The 20,806-nt window shown below is 40.6% G+C and overlaps 2 protein-coding genes across 8 annotated transcripts in view; both read left to right on the top strand.

Annotated features, from left to right (window-relative positions):
- Nucleotides 1–20,806, top strand: part of LOC110376568 (FERM, ARHGEF and pleckstrin domain-containing protein 1) — a 59,453-nt gene that overhangs the window by 37,527 nt on the left and 1,120 nt on the right. For 5 of the 7 annotated variants that reach the window (XM_064034923.1, XM_064034925.1, XM_064034921.1 and 2 more), the window contains 11 exons: nt 15,233–15,445; nt 15,979–16,072; nt 16,515–16,656; nt 17,063–17,228; nt 17,395–17,462; nt 17,653–17,833; nt 18,893–19,030; nt 19,309–19,406; nt 19,627–19,750; nt 20,033–20,179; nt 20,550–20,650. In XM_064034923.1, the coding sequence (XP_063890993.1) occupies nt 15,233–15,445; nt 15,979–16,072; nt 16,515–16,656; nt 17,063–17,228; nt 17,395–17,462; nt 17,653–17,833; nt 18,893–19,030; nt 19,309–19,406; nt 19,627–19,750; nt 20,033–20,179; nt 20,550–20,650 (1,472 nt within the window). Of the gene's footprint in view, nt 1–15,232; nt 15,446–15,978; nt 16,073–16,514; nt 16,657–17,062; nt 17,229–17,394; nt 17,463–17,652; nt 17,834–18,892; nt 19,031–19,308; nt 19,407–19,626; nt 19,751–20,032; nt 20,180–20,549; nt 20,651–20,806 lie in introns of those variants that run through there. The other 2 variants (XM_021335076.3, XM_021335075.3) reach the window with 1 other exon arrangement.
- LOC135116922 (uncharacterized) lies at nt 6–14,610 on the top strand (the record flags this gene model as incomplete). The annotated part of the gene is made up of 1 exon (XM_064034729.1): nt 6–14,610. A coding segment is annotated over one exon (11,199 nt), but the record flags the coding sequence as incomplete, so codon positions are not given.

Genomic DNA, 20,806 nt, shown 5'->3' with positions numbered 1-20,806 from the left:
GTCAGAGCCCCCCCGCCTCGCCCCCCTCGCCCCGCTCGCCCCGCTCCCCGCCCACCGCGCGCCGCCCGCCGCTGCCCGACGCCGACCTCCCCTCTAGCGGTTACCCGGACTTCGTGCTCGCGAAGCATTCCTCGAGCTTTAAGAAGTCGTCCGAGCGGCTCGAGTACGAGCTGTCGCAGAGCAACATCTACTCGGCGTGCCCGTCTACACGCTCGAGCCGCTCGGGGCGCTCGGGCGGGTCGCTGGGCGGCAGCGCGGGCCGGGCGCGCGTCACGTGGCGCCGCAGCGCGTCGTGCCGCAACCTGCGCGACTACAGCTTCGACGAGGCGGGCCGCGCCAAGCGGCGCCGCGACGCGCGCTCGCTGCTGGCCGACCTGGACGCGCTGGCGCGGCTGGACTCGCCCGTGTCGCGCTACGACGAGGCCCGCACGCGCGCCTTCGTGTTCGGCGAGCGCGGCTCCGCCGAGGCGGCCGCGCTGCTGCTGGGCCGCGCCTATTCCTCCTCCTTTCCAGGTGCCATCGGCGAGCCGCGCCTCGACCTGCCGTCGTTCGCGCGCACGGGCTCGCAGGACGACTTGTCGCATGATAGTTACGAGGTTATCGAGCGCTCGGACGACGAGTCGGAGACGCGGCGCTACGCGCGCGTGGCGCCGCTGGGCCGCAGCGCCGCGCACACGCGCTCCTGCTCGCTCGACTCAGGTAACGACCTCCCCTCCGACGACGACCGCTCGCTCTCGCACCTGTCCGAGAGCGACGACCACGACGACGCCGCGCCGCTCGACCTGGTCGCCCGCTACCGCAGCAACAACGACATCCCGCTCGACCCCTTCCTCGTCGACGACCCGCGCGTACTGCCCAGAGAGAAGCTCTCCGTACGCTCTGATGGTAATTTCTATAAGGAAATTAAAAGAGCACTCGGCTCACGAACTTCAAGCCAAGAGTCGAAGAGTGACATTTACGACTCCAAAATATCCAAAAGTAGTGCTGAGTCTAGCAAGAAGTCGCGGGACAGTGTGTATCATACGGACAGTAAGAAGTCCCGCGAGACACTGAAGAGCAAAAGCTCCGATAGGTCAGGATCGCGAACTTCCAGTCAGGACTCCAAATCTGATTATTACGATTGTAAAAAGAATTTGTATGAGCCTGACGAAATTAGTATGAGGCGACGTAGTATTACTAGTATTCAGAACGCTTACATAGATCCATTCGAACCGATATCTCCATCTTCTAGTCCCGATTCGACCAAAGATTTCTTTGATACCCAAGCCACATTCATTAGTATGGAAAAACCAGAGTACCGCGAGAAGACGCTGTTCGACAAGTCGCATGAAGACTTGATCGCTAATTTGGCTAACTCCCCTAATTATTATTTGTCAACGCCGTACTCAACCTTTCCAAGTAACAGCAAGCACGTTAAGGAGCCCAGTCCAATGCACTCAGCTAGCTTACAGCATGTGGAGTTGGATCAGTATTCCGGCCAATTCGAGTCTGATTCGAGCCCCCCAAAGAAATCTGATGAGTTGTCAACTGAGGATGAAGATATGCATCCACAAACAACTCATATTTGGCCTGAAAAAATAGTTGGACTCGATACTGAGATCGATAGTACTAGAGCTGCTAAAATACATAGCTATCAGCGCCGCCGTTCTTCTGATACAGTGTTCAGTTTCGATAAAGAAAAGATAGAATCACTTACTCGGTCGATTAGTAAAGAAAATACTAATTCACACCTCGTAAAAGAGTCATCGAATGAGTCTGATGTGAATGTAAGAGTCCTGCCGGCAATGGACAGCATTGAATATGCTAAAAACAAAGCTAGACAAGCTGCAATCCAGTCTGGTACTGTTTCAATTCTGCAATCAGAATTCGACAAACGTGGTGGCAAGGTTCATACTCATATCATCAGGAAAGAGAATTTGAAGGAGGAGTTAATGGCGAAGACTCACTTTGATGAATATAATCCCAAGCTGATTTTGGAGACGAGTTCTAGTAGCCGCTTGGCTGATACTACCGTTCCATATACTCATCCAACTGTTGAACGTACTAAGAGCGATCCGAACAGTTTAGCTAACAGACCACGCTTCAGCAGTGTTAATTCTCGTAGACACGTTCTAATGCATCAGAAATCTATTGACTTAACTCCAGCAGAATCCAGTGATGAAGATTATATTTTCCGTCAAATACCGAGTGCACCACCTATCGCTACTAAGCGTTCACACTTCGAACTCCCTTCGAGGCTGCCCGATCATATTCGACCACCTTTCGATTTGCCTAAGAATTACTTCAAGGAGTTCGACGCGTTCAAGGCAGGGTTCAAGGATAATAAGAAAGTTGTTGATGATGGTTACGATATTCCGTATGTATTACATAAGCGTCATGTGATGAATGGAACTGCTCCGTCTCCTCATGACGATCAGCGGCAACCGCCTGATATTGTAATGCTTCCTCCGCAAAATGGCCGTCATGTAGTCAGTGCTCATCCTAGATGCAAGTATCATGATCATCCTAAGTCGCCTCGTTCTCCTAAATCGCCGAAGTCTCCCAAATCACCGAAATCTCCGAAGTCTCCCAAGTCACCAAAGTCGCCGAAATCACCAAAATCTCCTAAATCACCACGTAACAGTATACAAGTAGAACACACTTCCAAGTTCTTGGAAGTTGAAAATCGTGACTTCTTATTCACGCAAAATATCGATCTATCTAAAGTGGATCCGGTGACTCTAGAAGTAGACAAAAGCGGTCAAATGCAACATTTACCTAGCCCTAAGAGGGATATAACGAAAAAGTTAGACCCTGCTTTGCTAGAACAGCTGAATTCGAAACTCAGTCAGATAGAAAGTGATTCCGCTACAAGTTCTAAAACCGACAGTATCAGACAAGAGCCTTTGTATCCGTGCGATATAAAGTTCACAATTAACGGCCGCAATGTAGCTCAACCGCCTATTTGCAAGGACCCAAAACCCCTCACCGCTGCGGAAAAATTACGAGCCGACATAAAATCAAAATCAGATAAGATTCCGACTAAAAGGGGCCAGAAGGCAAGAGGGACTGGCAAGAAGGGGCCGGGGAGTAAAATAAAAGGGAAAAGTAATAACAAGATTCGAATTACTTCATTTTCTTCGGATGATGAGAGTGTTGACTCTGATGATGTTTTCGGTACCACTGAAGCTGCTCCAAAACTAGAATTTTCACCCCCGCAATCCCGTAAAGATTTGGAACCTATTCTACAGTTAGAATATGATAAGATAACATCTGGGGCTTGGCACAGGGGCCAAACTATGAGTTCGACAGAAATTGAAGGGTCTCCGCCACAATGTAGAAAATTGGCTGAGTTAGAAGCTAAATATAATCCTCAAGTACTTGACAGCGTGAGTGGTAACGCTACTGAATTACGAAGAATTTCTGAACGTTCCATTTCGATCCCAAGTTCTGAAGATGATGTTGCTATTAAGTTCACTGAGGTTAAACAGTCTAGTAAGGAAAGTTCGCCATGGGAGTACAACGAAAATATCCCCTCGCCGATATTGGAAAGTACCGAGTTCCTTAAATCTGATGATGAACACTTAGCTGATATGGAAATTCAGAAAGTGACAGGTATTCAGGCTGAAGATAAAAGTGACACAAAAGAAGTCAAAAAAGAGACTTCGAAACTGGACGTGAAGAAAAGTTTAAGAGATGAACTCATATCTCCTATGTTACGTAAGCCGGGTGGGACTCCAATACTCTTTGCTCATGCTAGATTGAATCTATCTGAAGGTTCAGTTTTCTCCCTTCAGCGTCAGAAAGCGACTCAAGATTCACCAACCGCTAGTCGTAGAGCTAAAAGCTTGGACACGCCTGTTATTCAATTACATAGACTGCCACCTATGAATGCGTTTTCTTCAAAAGATGACACTGTTGAAGATATCAATGAAGAAGGCGAAATACTTGAAGAAAAACCGTTGATTGACGAAAAGCCAAAAGGAACAGCTACGAAGAAAGACACAATTGATAAAATTGATGAGCTTGAGGAAGAACCACTTCCAGAACCAGAAGATCTTAAGTCAGTCGTTATTGACAACGAAGAGCTACAGTTACTGGAGGATCTGGTTGAACAGCGTCGTCCAAGATCATTCAAGCGTCGATATGATTTGACTAAATTAAAGTCTCATGCTGCTCGATCTCCGCTCAGCAGATCGCCGCTGTCTCGCTCACCCATATCGAAATCGCCATCACGGTCACCAACTTCTTCATTGAACTCTCCTCGGGGTAGTATCAGGAAATTGTCGGATTTGAGTGAAGACCAAATTGTACCGGACATTGAAAGAATTAAACGTAAGGAGAAGAAAAAGTTAACATTGAAACCAAAGTCTGATGAAAAGCAAAAGTTAACTAGCAAACTTAATAAGGGTGGTTCTTTAGATACGAACGCTACCAAGATAAAGGCATTACAAACTCAGAAATCTCTGCCTTCGTCTCTAAAAGAGCGTCCAGACTTCCTCACAGTACCGCCACTTGACATGGCAAGGGCTAAGAGCCAGGAATTGGAACAATCCGCAAAGAAATTTGCGAAAGAGAAGTCAAAGTCGTTGGAAAAGATGGATATAAAACGCGGTAGTAGCAAGGAGAGAACAAAATCACAAGAAGAAAGCGATACGGAAATTGCAAAGCGTAAAGAAAAGCAGCAGATGTTATTCGAAGCTGCGTTGAAGCAAACTAAGACATTAATTAGTCCCGTCAAAGATACCATGCCGCCGTTCCCACCACCAGAAGATAAAATTGTTGTAAAAACTGAAGGGGACAAAATCATTATTGAGACTAAGATAAATAGCAAAGCAGAGGACCACGTATTTATTGCTAAGTCTCCTAAGAAACTAGATAATAAACTAACTGGCAAAATCAGTAGAAGTTTTGAAGATCAAAAGACTACCAAAACACCCAGCAAGATGAATAAGAGCATGGATGATAAAAATAGTCAATCATTAGAAGACAAGTTTGATGATTTAGCTGCTTTACAAAAATCACCTAAGACTTTATCTAAAAAACAAGAGATCAAACAGCAAATAGAAGGCAAGGTTGTATATCAAAAAATAAGTCCTGGAGCTAAGTCCAAGAGTTTAGATAGAAAGGTGGAAGTACATTTGGATAATAAAGCGAAATCCAAGAGTTTGGATCGGAATTACGTGACACCGGCGTCAATGTTGCCAGAGAACGAAAAACATTTCAAACAAGAAGTTGTCAAAGTGGACGTTCATCCAACTGTAGTTGAAGAACCAGAAATACTTCCAAAAGAACCCGAAGTTAAAGAAACTTCACCCTCTAATAGTTACAAAGACAAAACTGAGGATGATTCTTCAATGGAATGGATGACAAGTTCTCAACACACCATCATAGAAAATGATACACAAACTGTCATCATGGAACGTCGTAAAATGGATATTTACAACAAACAGAGACAGACTGAACTACAAGAAAGTAGGAGTAATCAAGACATTCATTCGTTAGTCTCTTCAGAACGAAAACCAGAAGTAACTCGTCTGACCAGTGAGGAAGAATCTCTGACTGAAGTCAGCGAATTGAAAGTATCTGACGAAAGTAACATGCTGGGACTGTCGTTGCCATATATTGACGCTGATAGTTCATCAGATCAGGAACAGAAAAGGCCTAAGGTGCCTCGTGGGATGAGCGATGATTCTGGCTCATGGATGACGGTGGACTATGAAGAAACAACCTTGGATACTGAGTTACCTCTTTCTGACGCAAGCAGTAAAACTCGAGCCAGGAGACCCTTAGATCCTCAAGGGACATTTGACGAGTCTTCCGCAAGCTTGATGGAGTTCCTGAAACAAGAATCCATGTCTCAAGCAATGTCGGATAGTGAAACCGAACGTGGTCCAAGAATACCGCGAGAACCTCCTAAGACTATAGATTTGTCTATGAGCAAGTGGAAAAATAAGAATAAAATTATTGTAACGCCACCACAAGAAAACAGTCCGACGATTGAGAACATACCGTTTATTGATTCTAGCACATCAAAGTCTAATAAATCTGAAGGCGAACATACTGGTAGTTCTGGTAGCGATAAGTCTCCTACTGAACAGAAACCAGATCAGAGGACGTTATTGACTGCTAAGTCGAGGCGCAGTGAACTGTTGAAGTTGAGCGCGGAAAGGTCTCGAAGTTCTGAATCTACTTCTTGGACTAGTATTGAGAAAGATGTGAGTCCATCTAGTCATATCAAGGGCAGTTCCATTGACGATGAATCTAGTGTAAGTTGCTCAATTGCTAGGCCTTTGGGTATTTCGCAGGACATCGAAAAGTTAAATAAGAAGGATCGTGAATGTTTGGAGGAATTGAAACAAGCGATGGAATATGGAGAGGAACACTTGCTATCTCAACATACGCTATCTAGCGATCATTCAAAATCAAATTCCAAATCGCCGTCACCTATACCCGAAATTACTCGGATTGAAAGTCCTAGGAGTCCATCTAAGTACGGTACAAGAAAATCTCCAACTCCGACCTTAGAAAAGCAGGGTCAAGTGGATTCTCAGAAAGCACCCACTGATTCGGATTCCAGCTCGGAAAGCATTGATAGAACTGTTGAGCAATTGTCACGGCCAAGCGCAAAGAAGAGCGGTCTTGAGAAAATTGGCAAAGCTGTTATAGAAGAATCGGAATCTAGTCAATCAGCTGCCTCAAAAGCTTCTGACGCAGCTAAAGAATTGCAAAAGACTGTTAAAAAGACTAAAATTGCTATTACTATATCTCAAGAGGACCAAAATACAACAATTGATTTTGATGACGATGGTAATGTCATAACATCGTCATTTGAAAGAGGTGAAATTATGAAAAAGCGAGCTCTTAAAGATCACGATCAAAAGAGTTCATCTAAATCGAGTGTTGACACTACGACCACAACTACACCGTCTAAAGGATCTCTAAGTGTTGATGACTCATCATCTCGAAGAAAGGGACGTCTTCTTGATGATCAGAAGAGTTCGTCTAAATCTAGTATGGATTCTCGAGGATCCTTAAGCGTTGAATCTCGAGGATCATTCGAAACAACAGAATCGACTTCTGGCTCTCTTGGCGAAGCTTATCGTCGTGGCGAAGAATTGAAACCGACATGGAGACCCTTCTTTGGTGCTTCAGGTAGCGAAAATAGTACAAGTATTGAAGAAGCTTGGATACCACAGGACCATGAAGGATATGAAAACTTGGGTAATAAAGAAGCCTTTGAATATAACAATCAAAGGATGTTAGATGACTTCCAAACGTTTTCGAAAAATCCCCCTTTGTCAGCTAACACATCCAAAGATTCAACAGATGCAGACTTTACCGACGATCTTAACGATTTCCCAGTTAACTTCTTGTACCCAGCTACGTCGTCCAGTAACACTTCGGATGTCGTCATAGGTTACGGCCAAACATTTGGTCGTACACTGTCACGTATATCAGAACGTAGCACTGCATCAGAAAAGACAAGTGCTGACGAAGATTCTACAAAGGCATGTTCTCGATCAGAAAGCATTAACGAGGAGTCTCTTAATTCCAGTGATCATCAAGCTAGTCTTAGCTCCGACCCGCCTAGTAACGCAAACGTTGCTTATATATCAGATACGGATAGACGCACTTCAGCTGAAATGCCTGACATACCCATAGATCAAACTAAAATTAGTGAGATGTACGAATCCAAACGAGATGTTGAAAAAGCTAGTAGGGCTTTTGACGCATTGGATTCAAAGAAATCGAATGGCAGTCCTGGTAAGCCTGGAGGTCTCACACCAAAAGCCCCGTCAAAGCAATCATCGGCCAGTGAGAGCCAGGAGTCAGATGATTGGCCACTACCGGAGTTGCCTCCTCAAGCAGCAAGTAGACCTGCATATTTAGACGAGATTGGTAGAAAAGAGTCTAGTGATTTTGATCAATGGCCTTCCCTTCCCTCCAGTTTATTAGAGACACCTATCGTGGAAAAAGTCCACATTTACTACATGAGTAATGAACCAGAACAGCCCACGAAAGTTACTCTACAATCGGAAAGTTCCAAAGATCATTTGGCTGGTTCCGATGATGATAGCGACACACTCAACAATGACGATGATTTGGAGAAAGATATACAAGAGTCCAAATCAGAGAAATCAGCTGAAGCAAGTGAAGAGAATTCTCCAAAAAATTCTAAAGTGATTCCTTACGATCAATCAGGTTACATGGTGGAGCCGTTGGAGAAAAATGATGAATATACTTGTCATAAAAGTGTAGTACCAAATTATGATAAATCCTGCTTGAGTGGAACCATTAGCAAGGCAACATGTCTGATGGGTGATGTAGGCTCGTGTTGTTCTCGTTCTGAACATAAATCGTTTAACATCAAAAGCAATTTGGATGAAAAAGTGATTATAAGTCAGCCACAGAAGTCACCTACTAACCATAGTCCGATATACGAGGATGATCACTTGTATGCTGATGATGTGTTCGGTGGTGACAGTAAGTCTCTTTCACCGGATTTCGATAAAGGTTTCTCTCAGCTGGGCACACAGAAATATTCTTTCGGCTCGAACAATTCTGATACGTCTATTGACGATCTCCTGTCACAGACTAATGCTGAAGATACTGTTCGAGCGGTAGCTAAATTAAGTACGGGAAGCGCTGGTACTTGTAAGAGATGCAGCCACAGTAGCCATTCGGAAGAAGAAACTAGTTCTTTTGGAACTGATTTGGACGGTACTGTCAAAATTGGATTGCCTCAAAAGAAATGCACTCATAGCTCACATTCTGAGGATACATCTATTTGCCTGAGTATTTCTGAATGGTCAACTGGTACAAATACAGTACGCCAGTATGCTAATCTGTCGGCTTCTGAAAGTATATCCGCTGTATCTGTGCCTAAGAGTGACAAGTCAGACAAGGCCTCGAAAGTGTATTCATCTTCTCACGGGAGTAAGAAAAGTGAACAGAAATTGAAACTGGGTTCTCAAGCAGAGATGAGCTCTAAAAGTAGCAGTCTAGACAAGAGCTCTGATAATATAAAGTATGACAAATTGTGTAGCTCAGATACCACTATTTCGAGGAAGGGTATGGACAGTAGTTCTGGCACAAAGAGCGATAGTACATTGACCCTAGCTCAGTCTATATCTGATTGGTCGGCTAGTACTAGTCACACGCTAGTTGCCACAGCTCGCGACGACCAAGCTGAAGCAGACAATACTAAATCCGATGACACAATAGTAAGAGATGCTGGTAATGCTGAGGACAGGCCTGAAACGGAAATAATTATAACCAAAGTAACTTCTCCAACAAAAGAAGTTGAGGAGGCAAAAGAACCGGTGCTCAGACTGACTGCTTCTTATATAGGCAAAACGGATAAGTCATCTTCTATCAGTTACAGCGATAAATCTGATAAATCCAGCTCCAGCTCTTTGAGTAGCTTACAGAAACATGCCAATGGAGTTCTGAGATTTGACCAAAGGCAAGGATTCACTGTTCAAGACGAAACTCACGAGCGCTATCCAAAAGCACCGCCGAAAAGTTTGAGCTACGAGGAACAGACACACAGATATTCAAAGCCAACAACGCGATGCCAAAGTGAAGATAGCGGCTTCAAACCTTACTTCGTTAGCGAACAACCTGAGCTGGATATAGACATGCCGTCACAATTATACAGCCAAGAAGAAAAACATAGTGAACGCTATCAAAGTCAAGAATTTTCTAACATAATGCGGGAAGAAGGAGGACCTAGCGGGAAATTCATACGATCCGACTACAAGCCTTTAGCTAAACACGCAAGTTACGATGATAAAACACTGTCCAAGAATCAGATAAAGGAGTATAAAACGTCGCAGCAGTATCGAAGCAAGCCTAAAAGCTGGTCGTTCCACGAGCATTATCTCGCTTCGTCCGATCTGCCCGTCATTGCAGTCCCTGAAATACCTTCCGTTCACAGGGAGCTTTCTGAAAAGAGATCTGCTGAAAGATCAGGCAAGACTCCTTTATCTAGATGCTCTCCTTATTACTCTAGTAGTTTGAGCTCAGAGTCTCCTCCAATACAACCATTAAAAGCGCCTGTTAAGAAATCATTACTTGTTCGTAATATTTCGCTGAAGAGTCCCCCGAGTGGCAATGATACCGATAGCTCATTAGATGTTATTCGAGATCCTCGAGAGCGCATGAAAACTTTCAGGCGAAAGAAGCAGGTCACTAGCGCACGTAAACGACAAGAGCGCATACAAGATGTGCTCGAAGAAGATTCCACCAAGAGCCAGTACTCTTCGGAAAGTGATATGCTCGGTGGAAAATATCTGGCAGTAGAGGAATCTCTACGTCGAATGGAAAGCTCAGAATGCTCGGATAGCTATGTCCCTGAAGTAGAATCAGGTTCATCAGAAATGTCCAAAGGTGATTCTAAAAATTACGATATTCAGGAAGCTAGTTATTCCGAGGACGAGGGCCAAGATGAATACGCCAAATACAAGAGTGCCAACTATGAAGCACAACAATTTCCGATCAATATAGCTCCGATGCAGTTCCAAGGATTCGGATCTTCTGCTGATGAGGATGAAATGGGTTTTCCGCGGTTTGATCGCCTGGGTCGCTTGCGTCATCCTTACCTTGACTCCCAGGAGCCTCCCTACGTTTCAGAGGATAGTCCTCCGAGAGTTTCTTATTCGAATAAGAGTAGTCGGCAATCTTCTCTCAAGAAGTCAAAGTCGACTACTGTTTACCGTCAGGCCGACGACCCAAACCTAGGCGAATCTTCTGGTCAGCACCAGCAAATGGTATTCTATGATGAACAGAGTGACAGAGATGATTCTGACGATTATGCTTACCCAATTGATACTATTAAGAGGGCCCCAAAAATGCCCAAGTCTGGTAGCTATATGTTTGAGCGCGGAGAGTCGGTAGCTTACTCCGATACGGAGCTGCCGCATGATAAGGATGAGTACGAGGAGTACAGAGGCAGTCCCTACCCCGAGCAGTACGAGGAAGTGGTGATGTTCCAGACGCAGGAATGTTACCCGCAATACGAGCACGAGCTCGATGAGAGCAGGGATGGGAATCAGGAGCATTACGCGAGGGATCTGGACCAACGTTTCAGTCTGAATAATGTAGAGAGGTTTTATTCTAGTCACTACGTCGACTCACAAGCTTCTAGCGATAGTCCTGAGCAAAAGTTTGACGTGTCCACTCTGCCCCCGCCTCTTTGCTCTGACGACGAAAACGATTAAGCTGACGTAGTTTGAGGTACAATTTCATATTACATTTAGTTTGGTCGTTGTCACCCCTCGCCTCGTCAGCTAACCGTTCTCTATTCTTTATGCGAGCGTGACAGCCGATTAGCGTTTCGAAATTAAAATTCCAATTAATGCAATTATTGTTATATTGATATTAGGGTACTCATTATATTGAATATTTACATTGTCACTTTAAATATTTAGTAAAATAATAAATTAAAAAATATCTAGTGCCAATTCCCGGATAGCGCGACCCTTTTGACTATTGTGTGAACGCGGACTCATACCTACCTATAGCTTGATAAGTGTTTAGGTGTAGTTATATGTGTACTAAATTATACATTTCCAGACGTCTTACTCATCAAATACTGATCAATATAACGATAACTCGAATTTATCTCTACGTTCTTAGTTTATTTAGACCCTAGAGCTAAAGCTTCAAGGAACTGCAATACAGGTATAATAAACACGTAGTGCCAAATTCTTCTAGTCAAATAATTTAGAGTTTTCAACCTTCATAAAAGTTATATTCGTTGATAAAAATATCCTGAAAATAGTATTATTGTAAAGGCTGTGATTTACTTTGTGTGGTGATGAGATCCAAGATCTGAGTTGTTCTGTTTAGGCGTTTACTGCTCAAACGATCGATGCATTGTTTATGTACTTAGCACGTTGTTCATTTGTCTTAGTTTACTAGTATTGTTAACTTTATTTCGTTTTGGTCCATAACACTATACTAGTTATTACAACATGGGATCTGCATTCGTGCCAAATCTGCTCAATTTTTTCCGACACTTTATATTATGATAATTTATTGTAACATTTTTAATAATGAATTTTGGAAATCTTGAATATGTTATAGTCGAAATAGATTGAGGTTACAAGATAACGTGTCGTGTGTGTTAAATAATAGCGGTGTTTAATTGAATAATCATCGAAGTTAATGACTGCGTCGCATAAACTAAATTTCTTCCAAATTGTAAAATATTTTGAGAATTATTAATATGTTTTGATCACAATTGTGTAAAGTTCTAGTTCTGTTATTCTTAATGCACAGTAGTTTGCTTACAAAAATATTTCTAAATTATATTATAACGTACAAAGGGACTTATTGATGGAAATGAAGGAAAAGTCTTCGATCGATTCCTGAAACTTCCTGTAAAATGCACAAGTATTAGATGTTATTTATTATTTAATGTTTTAAAAGTGAAATGATAAATTGCTAGGTCTGTTAATGCTTCGCACCTGCGATCTGCTTCGTCAATATGTCTGACTGAAACTTATAACTGTCAACCTTATGTGGTATAATTTCAAACAGCCAGTAACATCCATGGTGATTGCAGGTGCAAACCTCTTTTCATGTATATAATAATTTCTCGAACTTCAATTACCCATTTCAACCTTTGCTCCATAATACAATCTTTGCTCCATTTTGAAGACATATTGTCATAAATATTCTCTGTTATTTGCCAAAAACCGAATGCAAATTTACCCTGCTGCGGTTGATTTATATTTAGATAGGAATAAATTTATCGAAAACTAGACGAATTGTGTGTCGGTGTAGTTGTGAGACGATTTATTTGGGAATTAGAGTTAGTCATAAGTCGTGTAATGAGTGGAGTATAATGAAAAATAATTATAAAAAAAATACACTTCTGTCTGCTCTGGTTTTGAAATAATTTTATTTGGATGGTTCTAGTAGTGTTACGGTAATGGAGTACTGGGCAGTGTGCTTGAATGAGTTGGTGGCATGGAGAACAAAATGTCTAGCGGAGACGTCGTAACGCAAAATCTCTTAAGAAAGCAGCGTGCCAAAATGCGGGCGTTCGGGAGACGAGGAAAGTTACTAGATCTGTCTCATACCACCTTCTTTAGAACCTGCCTTATTTTGGAACCAAATCGACAAACAATCAAGATCAATCTATTGACAGATTTGTCAAGATACCCGAACGCCTTATAAGTAAATAATCATTTTGGTCACGTCTACTGTCCGTTACTTGACCTCAGAATAAGGCCTACCTGCCTGACCTACTGCCTCATGGCATCTCCGCTCATCTTTCCTTCCTCCGTGGTTGGTGGTATCGTTTGAAGTGAATAGAACAAATGAATCATTACAAGTCCTTATTCAAGCAGACTGGTGCTGTCTCTGGCTTAGAAACTTCACTTGTTTTTTCTTAAGAAATATTTAATTATACAGATTATGCTGATGTTTTAAATAAAGTATATTTTATGTTATGCATTGGGAAAGCCAATGCGTTGTAGAAAATGTTATATAATTTGCATAAAATTATTCCTTAACTTATGAAATTTTAGCTATATCGAACCCTTTACAGTGTTTATAATGTTTTTCATTACTTTTCTGATATGCAAGTAAGTACGAACTAATGTTATAGGGAGTAACGTTCAAATTATTTATATGTTTTAATCGAATGATTTACTTTTAATTGACAATGACTGAAATTACAACTAACGATGCGAATATTGTAGAGGCGCGTAGTTTACAATTTTAGTGCTTACTTGCGTGTCAGAAGAGATGTTATATTCGAATATTATCCTATAAACCCTGTGCTAAATAGTGTTCAATTATAATTGAATAAAAATAATAATGGTCGTGTGTGCACGAAGCAATTTTTAGTCTACTAGCGTGTAAGAGGTCCTCGGGCCTCCCTAGTTAGTGCAATAACTGTACGGTACGATATTAAAAATCTTAGTACTTAAGTATTTCGACTTTTCGATTGAGAGTGTACAATCCGAATAGACTGTAATGTTACGATTTCAATGAATTTGTTTATGTTTGACACCCTGCTTTGGATGCGAGCGTGTGGATTTAACGAGCTGAAAGAAATCTTCAGCCAACTTGTTAACTGGCTAGATGGCTGGCTAGATGAATTCAAAATATCTTCCATAAGAACTGAAGAAGTCGTATGTTTAGGAATGATATGAGAAAAGAGTAGAATTAACTTTATTTGCTATTTACTTTTATTGATAACACATTAACGCACATATTCTATTAGGAAAACTTTGCTAGCCTCCAAGGAATCTTTTTTATATGATCTTGAAAGCGTTCATTCTAATACAGATTGTAGAGGTTTTTGTGTTACCTGTCCACTCGCTCTAGAATTACAGCAATAATTTCATCCGTTTTCAAAGATTGAATATCACTCCTGAACATATAGTTGTCGTTCGACCCGCATCCGAAGTAGGCGTATAAAATCATGTAATAATAAAAAATATTGTTTCGATTTATTGAAACGTTACTTCCTTTTTGAATTTATATGTGAGTGATAGTGTACTGTACACGGCACTGCTCCGCCTTGCCGGGGATAGTTAAACAATAAATACATAAAAATATGCAAGGAGTTTTTAATGTTATGTTACTTTTTTTTGGTTTACCTGAGTATGTTTAAACTTTTTGCACAAAAGCTGCCAGGATGTTTCATGTAAGTTTTTTTAATTGAAGAGTTCGTTGAGCTTTGGTGATCTTTTCGAAAGTAATAAACAGATCTAAAGAATGAAATAATTAATAAGTTCAAGATTTATTACATAGAAATTACACCAAAGTTGAATGAAGGATATAGAGGTGTGCTTTATATTTTAGTGTTACTCGTAATTTATGTTATTTTTTCCAGGCTTTCTAGTTTCTGTTGCTTTTATTACTTTTCAGGATAATTTTAATTTGGATTGTTTTAAATTTTGGATGACTTTTCAGGTTTATCTTTTGTTACAGATTTTGCTTTATCCCTGCATGCTTATCTCTTTATTATATTTTATGAACCCTACTTTATTGAATGCATAGTAGGTATTTTTAATTTGTTGATTTGAAACCATTTTTATTGAAATTTATTTTCCCCAATAGTAAAACAAAGTTTATTACAAAATTATTTTATTGCATGATAGTCGATTTTTAATATTTTATAGTGCGATAGACATTTCTTGTTCTTATATTTTACTTCTTAAACTACACTACAAGATTTTCGTCATTCTTACGTCATCAGACCACTAACTTTACTTTCTCTATGCAGACGAAACGTCACCCGAGGAGGAAGATAACACGGTATCGTCAGCTAGTCTATGCATGTCGCCGACTTCGGTCACAGACAACAGTATAGCTGGTATACCGATATTCGCGTCCACGCCGCTCGTCGCGCGGCCGAAGCTGACCAATGGACATGATGTTGTGGATAACAAGAGAAATAGTGAGAATAATAATGATACTGTCAATGGGAATGTTAATGGTGAGTTCTCTCATTTTTCATGTTTTTTTTTATTGAGAAAGGTTTTGATGATCGCTTCGGGCTATGTTATGGTTTTCTTATATACTGCATTAAGGACAGCTTGTGTATGATTTGATATATAAACTCTTGGGAGAGGACAGGGGAGAAAATTGTATAAATCAATTATGCTACGGTTATGATTAGTATGGACGAGGCTAAACTTTGCTACAATATAAAATCAAAAAAACTACATTTGATTAGAAAACAATAAGATATACATGATGTTATGAAAATTTCAAGTGTTTTACTGTCACGGTTCATGAAATAAAGCCTAGTGACAGAAGGACGAAAATCGAATCGGTCCCGTATTTACCTTTGGGAAAACAACCCTCAAACCGCTGCCGCGGCGTAAACGCACTCAGAGCCCTCACACAGCATTTTATTCCAAACCATCATGAATCATCACCTATATCTGATTATCAGTCATAATCAGCAGTTATCTCAGTACATTAGATTACTAACCAGATAAAAGTATACGTGTGTTTTGTTCCCAGTGACGATAGTGTCGGAGTCCGTCAACAGTATGGACGTGCTCAGCGGAGGGGAGAGCGACGCGGGTGATACACTATCCAGGCGGAATAATAATAGGTATGTTATAGTAACTAGTTTTAATTATGTTTTGTGTTTCGAAAGGGGTTTATTTTGATAATGAAAAAAAAAACATCCATCCTTTTTCATTTATGTGTTTATGACTGCTTTTATCAATGCTATTTTATTTTAATGAGTGATACTTAGATGATAACTTGTGACTTAATCGATTTTAAGTGCAGTGCAATTTATAAAAATGAATATTAACAAATGTATCTAACAATATGAATGTGCCAAAAATATTATTGTATGCAATCAATCAGTCAGTCATATCATCATTTACTCACATCATCATCGAGGTTGGTGAAGCATGTTTTCTTCTTCCATGATCTTCTATCTGCCGTCACTTTCTCACACAAGTAAAATTCTCTCTAGTCACATCGTCTTTTACATAATCACTCTGTTATTTTAGTATATTTTAATTGTTTTGTTTTTGTTTCAGTATATCGTCCGGTATGTTAGGCACGTTACGGGAAGTAGGCGATGCGCCAAAGAAGCGCCACATGGACATCACGTACTTCGTGGCTAAGGAGCTGCTCATGACTGAGAGGACTTACAAGAGAGATCTAGAGCTTGTTACTGTGGTGAGTGCGACACATATGTTATTATTCAAGAAATATTTTACGAAGGAAACATTCAGTCACTTAAAAGTGTTTTGTATTGATTTATATGCGATAGTTGGAAATCACATTAAAATCTTATTTTGTTTAGTTGTATCAATTTTTTAAAGTTGTAAAGTTGGAAGAATTATATTTGATTCATATTTTTTGAGTATCATACTTGTTTCAAAGTACCACCTTGTATTTAATTTACCACTGCTTATGTAAATTGTATGTAATTTGAAAAAACAACAAAACCAATTATATTTTTCTTTGCATTAAAGCTAGCTTCAACATGTCATACTTTTTCAACCGACTTCCAAAAACGAGTAGGTTCTCAATTAGTTTTTCTTGGTTTTCAAATCGACTGTTTGTTTCTTTTGTTACGTAGAAATGGAGCAACAGTGTCTCCGCTCTGGCGGCGGGCGGCGACGCGGGCGAGGGCGCGGGCGCAGCGCTGGCCAGAGCCTGCCTAGCGCTGGAGCCGCTAGCGTTGAGCACCGGCAAGCTGCTGGCCAGGCTCGACCGATTGCTGGCCAACTGCACCAAGCCTGATGGTAAGTGTGTATATCTAGAAGTGTAGCAACAGCGAGTCCGTGTGTGTTTACTTTTTGTTAGGCTTTTAAATAGTCTGTTTTATTAAGAGGCAAGCGTGCCAATTTAATTTTGTTACAATGATTGGGAACTGAATATTAAAATGTGTATTTTTGTTCTGTTTTATAGACGCTGAGGAACCTGAGTACAAGAAAATAGCAAGCGTCCTTTATGATCATTTGTTGAGTACAATTGATGTAAGTAGAAATTAAATATCTCATACTTCGGGTGGGCACCCGTATTATAGTTATAGTAGCAAACTTAAGTGGATGAACGCTTTTTTCTTACCTGTAATTGACAGAATTTACTAACGTAACTAAAGATTATTGATATTTAATTTTCGAGATTTTGTGTATTCACATATAAGTTTGTAATTTGTTCCGCCAGGCATCAGTATGGTACAGCTCGTGCGCGGGCTCGCTGGTGGGCGTGGTGGAGAGCGTGCGTCGTCGCGGCGGCGCGGCGGGGCGCGCGGCCGCCGCCTTCGACGCCGACGCGCCGCTGCCGCTCGCCGCGCTGTTGCTGCGCCCGCTGCATAGGGCGCTGCACTATCATCGACTTGCTAATGGTGAGGAGAGAGGAAAAAAGATCGACTTGTATTTGTTGATTATAAGCTTTTGTTACATCCAGCGTAATAGGGTATTTTAGTCTAGATGAGAAAAAAATTAAAAGTGTATTACAATGATTGTTTAGAGGAAAAGCAATCGGGAAATGTTAGTTGCACTTCGTAAGGTACATAAATATATTTTTTATTGCAGTTTAAAGTTTTTAGGTTTTTTTATCTGTCTTTGAACACTACGAAATGTCGCCGCCATGCTAATGACGTCATTACGGTAATAAACAACTTTTAACCAAGTGTTTCTCATATTTATATCCACTGGTACTTGAATCCATAATTTGTCTGGTGTTTTTACACTAGTGTTCTCACATTCAGAAACAACACACCAACGATACGGAGCATAATTACTCATTATTAAAATTTTTAATACATATCAAAATATGTATTACTGACAGCTGTAGTTTGCTTAGTAACGTAATGACGTCATGACCAAAAAACAATCATGGCGTCCGTTGTGTGCCGCGTTTTCGCGAAATACGCGCGAAATTTGTAATTATGATAAAACAATTAATTTATATTCGTACATAACGTGAGAAAAAAAAATATTTTGAATTTTTTAGAGATATATTAAGACTAAAGAATTTATTTAAGATATATTTCAAAAATGCATGTAATACCCTATTAAATAAATATGTATAAACCGGGAGTTTTTAAACGAAAGTTTATTGCATACCTGTAAAAACATGTAGGTTGGGTTAAAAGGTAAAATATAGGTTTGGGGCTGTATAGTAACTGATTAGTGCATTGATATAATTTGGTTTACATTTTTAGGATTATACTCCACCAGAGTGGAGTTTAGTAGAGAAACAAACAGAGTAAATATCTCTTCTCCGACCACTCAGTAGTGTCCCTGAGTTGGATGTTTAAAAACTTATCCGTTTCGCTCCACTTTGGTGGAGTTTTAACCTTAGATTTCAACCAGTAAACCGGTAGACTGAACATAGTAATTCTTGACCTTTCCAATATAAAACTTTGAGATTTTTTTATGCCACATCGTTAAATCCACAGAGCTATACAACGCGACCCAAAGTGAATCGGCAGCGGCAGCCCTGGAGCTAGCTTCGCACGGCGCCAACGAGGCTCGGGAACAGTTACAGCACGGTGAAAACCACGCCGCGCTCTGTCAGCTGCAGAGAGACATCGCTGGTACGTCTTATATTAGCTTATGGGCCCTTCTGTAATTTACACTACTATACTAATACATACAATAAAGAGGAAACATTTTCTGTTTGTTTGTACGATGAGGATGGTAGCTTCCGACATTGAAAGAATTTTTCAAATCGACAGTAGAATATTATATTTTTATATTATAAGTAGTGAAATAAAGAATATGTATATTCAAAGAATATTCCCATAAGTTTTATTTCAATAGACTAATAATTTAATTTTTTTAGCGTTTTTGAACATTGCATGTTTGACTTCAGGTTACGACAAGCTTTTAGTAGCAGAGCGCGAGTTCATTAGAATGGGATGTGTTTACAAACATTCTTCGAGAGGATTACAACAAAGGATGCTGTTTTTGGTATGTATATTTATCTTTGTTGCAGAATTACTATGATCTAGATGTTTCTCGAGGTTTCATCCTCATCCTGTGAAAACTACTTCCTAGCTATATATAGCGCAGCTTCCTATCTGCGAAATATTTTTTTAAAATCTAATGCTCTTTATAATATTATAGACCATTATCTGGCTTAGTACAGAAAAAAATAACATTATATTAATGAATAACTATTTGATTTCAGTTCAGCGACGTGCTGGTGGTGACGTCGAAGGCAGGCTCGGCGCAGTTCCGCGCGCACTCGGCGCTGCCGCTACATGCACTAACTCTCAAACATTCTGAGCTGCCGCACTCCTTCACGCTTACTGGTAAATACAACTGTTTATATAAAGTTTCTGTTAACATATTGTGTTTGTTATCTTGTAAATAAGGCTATATCATACAAGGGAAAAAATCATGCTAATTTTTGAATTGAAAGCAACCTCCTTTTTTGGCAAGTCGGACAAAATTATGTTTCGCTACACTCGGGAAGATAATTGTAAAAGGGTTTTTGAACCTTATTTAAAATGGCTTCCCCTCAGGTATATACTTTCTAGATTGGTGCCATGTATTGAGACATAAAAAATATACATGTAAACATTATTTTTCAGGCGGCGAAGACACAAACCTACTTCTAAGCGCGACAAACGACTTGGAGTTCACGGGCTGGTACCGAGCGCTGCAGGCCGCCATAGACAACGCCAGAGACAAGTACACCGACGTCGATACCGAACTCACGCCCTATGAACAAGAAACTAGTGAGTTGTAGTTATGCAATATGTCATGAAAATGTTGTCCGACTCGTGAAGGTATTGTTAGGTATTTCTATGAGATTCTATTAATGAAAATATCTCTCAAAAAATTTAGATTCTGACATTGAGCGGCTGCTTATCTGACTTACCTTCTCAACCCATTAACCCGGTCTACTCAATATCCCTTATTACTCGTAGCATCTGCTAATGATGTTTAAACGACAGCCGAGACCCACCAATTTATCGTGCGGACCGTGTTTAGCTATGTGTTTACATAGCTAAACTTGTCAAGATGATCACCCATTCACGGTCCGACCGTGAAAATCGTTACTTTAACCTGTGCTTATAAAATGTTAAAATATAGAACGTTTTCCAGGTGAGTCATCTCCGCTGGGCGCATGCGGCGGCGGGCTGGCGCACGTGTGCTGGCACCGCTTCACCTCGCTCGACACCACACATCTGCATCTCGCCATGCGGGTATGTTATCTAGCTCTCACAATCTTACAAGTTAATCACTTCTAAATTAGAAATAAACTATTGCTCTTATTGGGTTGATGACAACATGAAATCAAAGTTATATTTCGCTGAATGCCGTTTTCTACTTGTACATATAAATAAAAATCTTTTGCATTT

This window comes from Helicoverpa armigera, chromosome 5 (genome assembly GCF_030705265.1).
Source record: "Helicoverpa armigera isolate CAAS_96S chromosome 5, ASM3070526v1, whole genome shotgun sequence".
In the NCBI taxonomy this organism is placed as follows: Eukaryota; Metazoa; Arthropoda; class Insecta; order Lepidoptera; family Noctuidae; genus Helicoverpa; species Helicoverpa armigera.
This window is presented reverse-complemented; position numbering and strand designations above follow the sequence as displayed.